General features: G+C 35.2%; 1 protein-coding gene across 1 annotated transcript in view; it reads left to right on the top strand.

The window, feature by feature from the left end:
• The window catches only part of LOC149845901 (translocase of chloroplast 34, chloroplastic-like), a 34,891-nt gene extending 23,528 nt beyond the window's left edge, over positions 1–11,363 (top strand). Inside the window, exons 6-8 of the mRNA XM_089996066.1 lie at positions 10,642–10,710; positions 10,810–10,971; positions 11,058–11,363. Coding sequence (XP_089852192.1) covers positions 10,642–10,710; positions 10,810–10,971; positions 11,058–11,168 — 342 coding nt within the window. The 3' untranslated portion in view covers positions 11,169–11,363. The remainder of the gene's footprint in view (positions 1–10,641; positions 10,711–10,809; positions 10,972–11,057) is intronic.
• Positions 11,364–12,301: the final 938 nt, after the last annotated feature.

Genomic DNA, 12,301 nt, shown 5'->3' with positions numbered 1-12,301 from the left:
AGAGGGAGCCTGAGCTACTGAAAGTAGAAATGTCCTGTGAATAATGACACTCCTCGCATTATCATATTCAGGGTGAAGCCCCATGAGGAGTTCAATCAACGTAACCGTTTCTTTTGATTGATTTTTTACCTCTATACATGCCTTGTAGTCTTTGCATATTTCACACTTACCACTTTCAATCAAGGCAAGAAAATCCCACAATTGCTGCATTTTGAAGTAAAAGTCCTAAACTAACTTGTTTCCTTACCTTAAAGCTGACAGGTCCTGCATAAGTTATTGTTTTGCCTGGTTTTCTTGCATTTATACTTGCTTTAAATAGGCCCATGCATCTTTGGATTCTTGAAATTTTGAAATATTTATAGCTATTTTCTGCTCCACAGAACCAAGAATCCATGACTTTTACATTATTCATTTTCCACTCTTTCAATAATGCATCATGATTAGGGTCTCCCTCCTTGGTCTTCACACTGGTACCATCAAGGTACCCTCCCAAACCCTTTCCATCAATGACTACTATCATAAAATCAGACCAAAATCAATAGTTGGTCCCATCTAGCTTCACCGAAGTTGAATTGGGTCTCCCTTCTCAATACTATCACAACCTCCAAACTACAGATTCACAAAGCTGCACACAAACACACTCAACACAACCAAAATACGATGCAATATAAACTGAATAAGTTTCACTACAGCACAGAAATCACAACAATACTGTAGTGACAATTAGTCCACCAAAATAATCATAAGAATAGCCTATCAGCACAGAAAGTAGTGTATGAACACCTCCCACACCTACAAACAGCACAGAATAGGTATCCAAACTCACACACTACAATATGATGCCCATATATAGCTGAAATAGCAGTCAATACACAGCAACTATCTCAAACATGCATTATCGCTAGCAATAGAGTGCCCAAAAGCCCCTTAGAACTCAGCTAAATCTGGTTTTTAAGGCTCAAGGCCACAGACAAATGAAAGCTAACACAAAAATGACCAGAAACCATCTCATATACGAGTCTAACAACTGCCGATAAACTCACACCAAGCAAAATAATAAAATCTGGACCAAACATGCACCCAAAAACAGAAAATATGAAAAAAAACACAGAAAATCCAATACTGCTCCAATCTCTGCGATTTTTTATTGATATGGCTTCTAAAATCAACAGCTACCAGATCCCCACATCAAACAGGCCAAACTGAGAACATCACCTGGGCGTTATGATGTCAATACCTTGGGTTTTGTGCCTGGTTTAGATGGGACGATAATGACACCTCTTCTGCCTTCTAGGTGCTCCACAATGTCCTATCTTTAGTGTCAATATGGCTCTGATACCGTGTTGAACAATGGGAACTCAAGCACTAGAGGAAGAAGGAGAAGAAAGAGAGCACTCAAAAGTTAGGGCTTCATTGCTTCAAAAGAATGAGAGTATACAATAGAAAGGGGTCGACCACCCTTTGCTACACAAGAGGACAAAAATAGTTGACTAAGGCCCCCTTATGCTATCTTACAAAAATGCCCCTCAATAATAAACATATATACACAGCTATGAGGGTAGCACAAATACATGTAATATGACATAAATAAATTGCAGAAAGATCATACATAGTATATGCATCATATACGTGGGGATGTAGCCGCAAGGATACACGAGTGGACACCGTAGCCTAGATGGCGTAAACCAAAGACTAAGACCCAGGTGAGCTTACATGTACACGCATGAAGTTAGAAAGGCATACGGGGGAACTACACCATACACGAAATATGAATTTTAACACATTAGCATACAAACCTACCATTTTATTCGTAGACAAGGCTAAGTGTAAGGCCGCTCCTGGGTCATGGCTGACACGTACTCTCGTTCGGTACGATCACGACAAGGCCGGTTTGTGTAAAAGCAAGAAAAGATAAGGAAAAAATGTGGTAGAGGTGGCACCGGCTCACGAAAAGAGAGAGAAAATATAGAGATATCGACAAGAACGGGTCCGACCTTGTTTAGGTCAAGGTGGGTTCAACCCAGGATACCCACCACATGTTTTTCATTTTACCATCATGCCAAAATCATAACCATGTCATTTACATTCAGATTGCTACAGATATTGAACTTGCTTATGAAGTGGATGGAAATCTGCCAAACATTTTTACAAAATAAGAACGAATGCCAAATGGAATCTCACTGTCCAGCTTTTTCTTGCTCTTCATGCCTATAAGCATTATGAGGGTTCACTATATAATTAATTGCTTTAACCCTTCATCGTCTTTACTGCTTCTAGCTGAAAAAGCCTATAGATTTCACACAAATTGTGAGCTTGACATATTTCAAAGAGCTGCCACACATTCTGAAATCATGTAGCCCACATAAGTTGAGCCCCAAGAATAAACTAGAGAAGATGTATGGAATGAATCATACGTTAGAATGTATTTAGAGAAAGAGTACTAGTTCCAGCTCTAAATAGTTGTGAAATAAAATGAGCACTAACTTAACAGTTAATCTCAACTGGTATACACCCATACAATTAATGAACAGTCATCAAATTACCCTTGTTGGAAAGATTGAACTAAGGTCATGGCTGAGATAATTTCATTCCAAATCTCAACCTGAGATTTGCCAATGAAGATTGCTTCATATTTTTTGTTGTGTTTGCCCATATGCACCTTGGTACATGCAAAAAGGTGCTCCTAAACTCCCAATAATTTACACTTTCACTGCACTAATGTTGTTCACATCACCTGTTGCGTCTATTCTGCTCAGAACAATACCTGAAAGTTTTCATGAGCATTGACTTCTGCCTTGGCAAGAAGTAGGTTCTCCTCTTAACAGAGCATATTGACCAACATAGGGCATTTTTATTTGTGCCACCATATTCAGAAACATTGTTGACTTCAAGCTGGCAGCAAAATCTAGTAGCTTGCATGTATGTAATCCAGATTTAAAGTTTTTGAACATGTGAAATATTTTGTAAAGAAGATGATGGCATTTTGTTTATAAGATAGGCATATGGTGTAATGAAACAGTCTAATAGAGAACCCAATAAGGGCAAACAAGAAACAAAAGAGTGCACAAGCACTAGTCCACCAAGGGACAATACAACATCCAAGTGAGAAACAAACAATAGAACATACAAGAGCCACTATGGGCTTAGCACAACACATAAAAAATATAACTTTCACTTAGAAATTGCTTTAGAAAGCATAGCTTATACAAGAGAGGTAGGCACTCCAAGACACAAGGGGGCTGGCCCAACTAGCCATTAGACCAGCCCAACATCTATAAAGTACAATAAATAAAAAAGGAAAAAACAGAAAATTAATAAATAAAAAAGATGACAAGTCAGTCCCTATAGGATTGACACCTATTACATAGTGAAATGACTAAAATACCCCTGATAGGTATTTTAATTTATATAAACATAATACAAATATATATAAATATATAAATATATATTATATATATGTATATTGATACTTATAATTTAACACTTTCCCTCAAACTTACGGTGTGATCACTAAAATTTTGCTAAGAAGAGATAAAAAACGACGTGAAACCAAAGCTTTGGTGAAGAAATCCATCTGTTGACATTCCGAAGTCACATAAGGCAATTCAATAGTTGCTCGCAAAAATTTTTCTCGGATATAGTGGCAGTCCCCATCTCTATATGTTTGGTTTGTTCGTGGAAGGTATAGTTGCTTGCAATGTAGATAACACTCTTATTGTCACAACATATCTTCGAAGGACTAGAGATGACTAGGGCCATATATTTGACAAGACTACTCAACCAAATAATTTCCATAGTTGTTGCCATAACTCGATATTCAACTTCGATAGATGACAGATAAACCTTTTTATATTTCTTATACCTCCAAGATATAAGAGAGACCCCTAAAAACACATAAAACTAGTAGTTGAAACTCTATCATTAGTATTACCTCCCTAATCTGCATTAGTATACACAATTAAATCTAAAGAAGAAGAGGAGGATAAAAATATCCCTTTAGTTATAAAATTCTTGATATATCAGACAATTCGCAGAACACTCATGCACCGTATATGGGACATGCTGAAATTAATTGGCTGAGTATACCGCATGAGCAATGTCTAGTTATGATGGATAAGTAGGTCAAGGATCTAATCAGTTGTTGGTATGGAGTTGGATCTTCAAAAGTTGTTCCATCCTCTAATCCTGACTTTGCATTTACAACTTTCATCATGTCCACCTTCTTATCATTAGAAATTCTAGAATGGACAACAATAGCAAAAGTTTGTTCATAGTCTATCCCATTACTCTTAAGAATAACCTTTAACCACTAACCTAGCCTTCTATCTTTATAATGATCTATCCCCTTTTGTTTTGACTTCATAAACCCACCTACATCCCATAATTTTTTCCCTATAGGTAGTGATTGGATTTCTCAGGTTTTGGCTTTCTCAAGGGCTCATAATTCTAGGTTCATGGCTTTAATCCATTCAAAAACTTCTTTAACCTCATTGTAGGTTGAGGGTTCATAAAAAGAGTGAATAGACATAAGACATGTTCTATATTTAGGTGCAAAAGTTTCATATGACACAAACCTTTTAGGAAGTCCAGAGGTTCTAATAGATTTCCTAACGCTAGTTTCTCCAAGATTTTGGTTTTCGGAGTACCTATCAAGTGAACATAGAGGGTGTTCAATAGTTCTTTTAAAATAGATTTGAGTATCACGATTCTGGATATCCTCCATGGGAACACCAAAGTCATCAATATGCATATCATCAAACTGTTATTAACATGTATAAGTTCATCGGAAAACTTCTTTGACAATAAGTCAAATAGAAAGGAATACTAAAGATCATCCTTAGGCTCATCAAAACCTTTTTCATTTTTGAGAAAGTTTACATTTCTTGAAACATATAATGTCATTTTTCTTATCATAGCATCTATACCCTTTTTTGTTATTGGCATAACCAAGAAATACATATTAAATGGCTTTGGGAATAATTTGTCTCTTTTTTCAAATAACACAAAACATTTACATTCAAAAATTCTTAATCTACTTAAATTTAGAGAAGATTGATAAAGTTTTTTAATTGAAGATATATTTTGTAAAGAAGTTGAGGGCATTCAGTTGATAAGATAAACTGCAATTAAGGCACCTTCAACCCAAAACCTTTTTGAAACATTTTTTGAGATAAGCAAAGTTCTCATAGTTTTAATAATATAACGATGCTTTCTCTCGGCTAAGTCATTTTGTTGAGGGGTATTTGGACATGATCTTTGATGTGAAATCCCACTTTCTTTCAAATAATTTTTGAATTCATTAGACAAGTATTCTCCCCTTAAGTCTTATCAAAAAATGATAATATTGCTTCAAAATTGGTTTTGTATAATTTTGTGAAATTCTTTAAAACATGAAAATATATCAGATTTATGCCTAAGGAAATAGATCCAAGTATACCTAGTATAATGATCAATGAATATAATATAATAAGAGAGCCCTCCTTTTAACATGACTGAAGCCGGTCCCCATACATTCGAATGCACAAGTTCAAAGGGTTTTGAAGAAATAAAAATTCTTAATCCAAAAGGATTTTTCTTTATTTTTCCAAGAATACAGTCATTATATATGAACTCTTTAATACAAAAGTTTCAAAAATGGAAAAAGAGACAACTTAGATACATTAGGATGATTTAATCTTTGATGTTACAAAGAAATATCTTTTTCCTTAAAAAAATTACAAAATAATTCTTTAGAAAGATGAAGAAAATCCCTGTAGGTATAAAGATCTCTCCTCTTATGGCCTAACCCAATCAACTTCCTTGACTGACGATCCTGCACCCAACATTTTTTTGATGAGAAGGCGACCTCGTACCCATAATCCGAAATTTGATAAATCAAAAATAAGTTTAAATTTAGTTTTGGAACAACTTTAGGAACTTGAATTTTTTTTGAAATGTTTGAAAAAGTTATTATATTTTTATTTTTAAATTAGTTTCATCTGTCGTAGAGACACAAGAATTATAAAAGGGTTTTGTGCATTCAGATAAGAGAGATTCTAAAGGAGTCATATGAAAGGAGGAATTAGAGTAAGAATACAAAAAAGCGCACCTGAAGGAGACAAAGTAGATACAACGACACTGAAAGTAGATGCGGAGCACATTTTAAGAAATTATTGTAATGCTTCCGTTAGATGGTGAATAGAATCCTTAAGATTTTCTCCTTTTGTGATACATTCATCACCTTTTTTGGGTGGTGTCTCTTCAATAATTGCAACCTTCTTTTTGAGCTTGGGTCACTCTGATTTGATGTATCTTGGCAAAAGTGGCAAATAATTATTCTTTCTCTATTGTTATATGTTCATCCTCTATTGTTATTTTTCCAAAAATGAGAAAGTTTATACGCTTTGATATTGTTGTCAAGTCTTAACACAACGAGAACCTCCTCATTTTCTTTTGACATGCTAAGTCGGGTTCTATGCAAGATATTAGACTTAACTTACTCAAACTCGGGTCTCAACCCAAACAGGAAAGAAAACAAGTGTTCTTCCTCAAGTTGCTTTTGCCTTATTTCAATAGCGAGACCATCCCACTTAAGCTCAAGCAATGCTAATTCATTCCAAAGACGTGAGAGAAAACCATAGTAATCTCTCATACTCTTATCTCCTTGTTTAATAATCCAAATTTTCTCTTAAAGAAAATATTTGCATGCCAAATATTTTTGCACGAACATATTCTTGAGAAAAATCCAAGCTTCACATGATTTTTTGAATTTAACTATGCTTGCTGTAATTTTGAGATCCATAATATTAAGAAACCAAGAGAGAATTTGGGCATTCTCGGCTTCCCAATCTTCCACCTTGATGTCGTATTCTTTTAATGCATTCTCTCTTCATAATTTAAGAGCTTTAACGTGGTCACCATCCTTTTTGGTGAGTATGAGTTGTGGTTCATATGTAGTACCACTAACATACTCCCATAACTTTTTGCTTTTAATATGATGCTTCATAGCGGCGACCCACATGAAATAGTTGGAGTCATTTAGCTTGAATGCGATCACCGTCATAGATTCTTTTTCTCCCATGTTGATAGAGATCGAACCAAGGAATGTGGAGAATATTTGTTTTGCAACCTTGATCTTTGGAGAAGCTTTTACACAATCTCAATAGCTTTAGGCTCTGATACCATATAATGAAACAAGCGAAAGTATGATAGAGAACCCAATAAGGGAAAACAAGAAACAAAAGAGTACACAAACACTAGTCCACTAAGTGACAATACAACATCCAAGTGAGAAACATACAAGAGTCACTATGGGCTTAGCACAACACATAAAAAATATAACTTTCACTTAGAAAATGCTTTAGAAAGCATAGCTTATACAAGAGAGGGAGTGCCTTTAAATAGACACTCCAAGACACAAGGGGGTTGCCCAACTAGCCATTGGATCTGCCCCAACGACTATAATTATAGCCGTTGAGACTGGTCTAACGGCTAGTTGGACCAACTCAATAACTATAAAATACAATAAAAAAACAAAAAATTAATAATTACACAAATGATAAGTCAGTCTCTAGAGGACTGATACCTATTACATAGTAAAATGATTAAAATACCCCTAATGAGTATTTCAGTTTACATAAACAGAATACAATATATATATATATATATATATATGTATATTGATACTTATAATTTAACACATGGCTAGCAATCAACTAAGTTCTTGGAGTTTCAACAATGTGCCTATGTTTTCTTTCAACTAAGTCGTTTTGTTGTAGTGTGTGTGGACAAGATCTTTGATGTGTGATGCCATGCAATTTGAGATATTTTTAAAATTCATTGGACAAAAACTCTTTCCTTGAATCATTTTCAAACCTATCTTTAACCAACTTATGAAAGTTTTGAAAATGAGAAAAAACTTCAGATTTATGTTTAAAGAAGAAAATCCAAGTATGACTAGTAAAGTCATCCACAAGTATAACGTAGTATGCATATCCACCTTTTGAAAAAATCGGTGCTGGCCCTCAAACACCTGAATGAACTAAAGTGGTATAGAAGAAATAAAAGTTCTATCATTAAATGACAATCTCCTTAATTTTTCAAGAACACAGTCTTCACAAGTAAAATAATTTATATTACAAAATTTTTCTAAACTTGGAAAATATTGAATTTTTGATACATTTGGATGTCCTAATCTTCTATGCCACAAATGTAAATCTAATTTTTGGACATTACAATAAAAAAATATCTTTGGGTATCTCAAAAAAATTCATATAGTAGAGACCTCTTTCTATATGACTTTGCCCAATCAGCTTCCCTAACTGACGATCCTACACTAAGCATTCATTTGAAGAGAAGGAGATATTACAACCACAATCGGATATTTGATAGACAGATAAACAATTTAAATTTAATTTAGAATTGTATCTAATTTTTGGGATAAAAAACTTTTTTGAGTTTGAAAGATTTTTATCAAATTTTTTTATTCTTTTGATTTCAAGGGATGTACCATCGACTTTGAAAACATTACTTGAGTTGTTATGACATTCAGATAAATTATCATAATTTGGGGTCATATGAAAAGATGCACCAAAATAAAGAAGTCAAGAAATTTTACCTGAGTTGGAGTAAGATGAGACCGCAACTCTAGTTGAAGAAGATGATCTTCTAAGAAGAGGTTGGAGAGCTTCAACTAATTGAGATAAGGATTTGGCTATTTCAATGGACGTGTCTTGAGAGTTGCCAACTGTAGGCATCTCTTTATTCTCTTAAGGTGTTTCAACTATATCCGCCTTCTTTTCCATGTAGTTTTTGTCCGCCCTTCTTAGCTTAGGGAACATAGGTTTAATATGCTCCGGTTCATGACACCAATGACAAATGACTTTCTTTTGTCATATTTATTTCCTTGTCTTCCAAAGTGAGGTGGCCTATAAGTACGAGAGTAGGATCCCGACCTAGAGACGGCCAAAATGGAATCATCTTTGTTCTTAGAGATACGTTTCTTTAGACGTTTTTCTTCCACACTTAATTCCTCAATGATATCTACAATAGAGGGAACTTTTCTCCCATGGAGGAGAGCTGATTTGGTTGATTCCAATTTGGGTGTCAAGGTATTAATAAATTGATAGAAATGCTCCATATCTATTTGCTTTTGGCGAAACTCAATATCTTTCCACTTAGGCTCTATAAGAGCCAACTCTTCTCATAGTTCGGATAAGTCATTGTAATGTTCTCTAATGCTTTTGTCCCCTTTTGTCATGGTACACACTTTATCTTGTAAATTGCACACATGTGGTATATCTTTAAGGGAATACATATTTTTAAGGTGTTCCCAAGGCTAGAACATTTTTTAATGTCCACACTATTGATAAGCCAAGACATAATCTTAGCATGTCCCATTCTTTACTCCTGACTTTTTCTCGTGGCAAGCTATAGCCTTTAGTCTTCTCTTCATCAGAAAGAGGTGCTTGTTTTTTATTCTCCACTTTAGTATTAGTTTTGGCTCCGGATAAGATTCATCTACTAATCCCCACAACCCTTTTCCCCATATGCGATGCTTAATAATAAAAGCCCACATAACATAGTATCATTGAGTTTGATGGGCATTACGGTGACATTATCTTTGGCATCTATTTTTACAAGAGATAAGAAGGATAGAAAGAAGAAGAGAGAGAAAGAGAGAAAAAGTAGAGGGTACACAAGAAACGAAACACAAGCACTTCGCCACAAATTTGGAGAAGATGCACCTCCAAGCAAGCACCAAAAGGATCACACAAAAACTTTGAGAGAATATCTTGAAATGTACGACCACGATCACAAATACTTAAATTTGAATCACCGTCAAACTTTATCACCACGCTCTGATATCATGTAAAGAGAGGCAAGACACCTAAGCATGAACAAAGTGTCCACTAACAAGTCCAAAGTGCACAAGCACAAATTCTACTAAGGGCACAATCACAAATGCTACAAAGAGCACAATCACAAATGCCACCAAGGGCATACACAAAGAATAAAAATAATATCTTTATTGAAACACAATATGCAAGAGGCATATATTACAAAGGGGGGAAGACCCCTATTTATATACACAAGCGGGAGAAAAGAGAAGGCTAAGAGAGCCAAAAGAATGAGGGAGAGAGACCTCCCAATAGCTTGGGGCCTTAGTCAACTTAGTTTGACTAAGTTCCAAAAAGAAAAAAATAAAGAAAGAAAAAAATAAAAATATAAAATGTATATATTTATATGTATGTACATAAATACATATACATATATACATATATAATATTATAAATACAGTTTTATGTATATACATTTTAATACAGTAGGTTGATCCTTGAGGTTTATCTAAAATTTGCAAAGGTCCACCTGATGCAGTGCAAAATACAAAGAAGAAACTAATTAAATATCAGATGGAATGTTATTTCCATAGGATGACCTGAGAGAGAACTTCAAGAGCCATTAGTCCTGTTTTTGTTGAGAAATTTTTTAATTGTTGGACTCAAATGTCTATTTCAACTAGTTAATATTTATTTTCTGCTCATTATATGGTAAGTCGAAAATATATGTGAAGCAGGCAGTGGTGAAATTTCATATCAATTTATAGTGTGCAATTGATTTTCTAATAAATGCATTGCACATTCATCAAATTTCCTTTTGTAGATTAACCCAATTCCAGTTGTTCTGGTTGAGAATAGTGGAAGATGTGAGACAAATGACTTTGGTGAAAAGGTATTTTTTTTTCTATGGCTCTACATTTTCTCTTCTTTCCTTTTCTTCTTCCTTTTTTATCTGCCTGCTTTCCTTAGTTAAGCAGCTGTGTATATACAGGTTCTTCCCAATGGTACTGTCTGGCTTCCAACCTTGGTTGAAAAAATTACTGATGCCATCTCGAATGGAAGTAAATCAATTCTAGTTGACAGAAAACTGATTGAAGGCCCCAATCCAAATGAGCGGGGAAAGCTCTGGATACCTATGATCCTGGCACTTCAGGTATACTTTTGTTTGTATGCAAATCTAGTGGTGCATTTTGATGGATCTGTGGTTAATTGATTCACTTCTTGTTTTGGGAACTTCAGTATTTCTTTGTGATTAAGCCGATTCGTCGAGCTATCAAGGATGATGTCAGTCAGGAGAGTCAGCCTCTCTGGGAGCTTCGGGACATGGGATTGGCTGATCGCCGCTATTGATGCTTCACCTTTTAAATCTATTTTTGTGAAGACATCTCATATGATGCCTCTAGGTTTACTCTCTTTCTATCTGGTCTCCTCTTTTTCATGATTTTGTGCTTGTGAGATCATTGCATAGTGGCTCAGGCAGGCAAATTTTTTGAATGTTGAGTGAGTTGATTATCTTTTTGTTTTAGTGAAATTTGAAGAAACTTATATCGTTCTGTGTTGGGACAATGAGAGAAAGATACTTCAATGTCAACTAACATGCCAGGGTAGTAATTGAAGGGAAATTATGAGAAAAAAACTGGATTAAAAACCATTCCAAGACGCTACAGCGGTGTCTGTGAAGTAATGTTTTCTCCCTTCTTAAAGAGTATTTTTGGAAAAGACTAAGTGGCATCTTCTTCATATGACCAGAGACCTCTGTGCTTACAAGCCTGCTTGATTTAGCTCATGAATTTTCCTTACCACTCAAGCAGTGAGTTATTGATACGTGTTTGGTGAGGTTCATACGCAATTTCACCATGTTGTCTAGAAGATTATTCATATGCAACAGTAAAGGTTCTATCATGAATGTGCAGCACTTTCTCTATCTGTGATCTGAGAATTTTCTGCCTCACATTGACCAGAATGGGGTGAAAACAATCAGAGAAGTGAGAATACAGCGGTTATGAAAGTATTATTGTTCTCACCGCAGCCTTCTAATGAGCCAATGAACGTGTCTAGCTGGTTTGATTATTCATTTATTTGGTAGAAAATATGTGGAATTATGTCATCTGTCAGTTATTGAATAATTCATGTGGTGATACTTTATTTTGTGGTCAATGGTGACTGGGTCTGACCTAGAAATCAGGTTGTTGCTGCGTGTGTATGAAGGCCCTATTTTGAGATGAAGAGGATGCTGGGACAGTTTTGGAGAAAGCGCCTGTCTGCCTTTATGGATAGCTCCCTCTATTATGCACCTTAAGGTTCATTGAATAATAATGAGGACATTCTCCATTTGTTACTTCATGACACTCTTGTTAAGATGTTCAGACTATAGTTACTGGAGGCACCTCAGAATGGTGGGAAGAACTCGCATCTTATTTGTAGGAAGTGCGTTTCCTATGTTATAGGAAGCGTTCTTCCCACTCACATCTCATTCATTTCCT

Source organism: Nuphar pumila, chromosome 2, assembly GCF_984573655.1.
Source record: "Nuphar pumila chromosome 2, dmNupPumi1.hap1.1, whole genome shotgun sequence".
NCBI lineage: Eukaryota > Viridiplantae > Streptophyta > Magnoliopsida > Nymphaeales > Nymphaeaceae > Nuphar > Nuphar pumila.
This window is presented reverse-complemented; position numbering and strand designations above follow the sequence as displayed.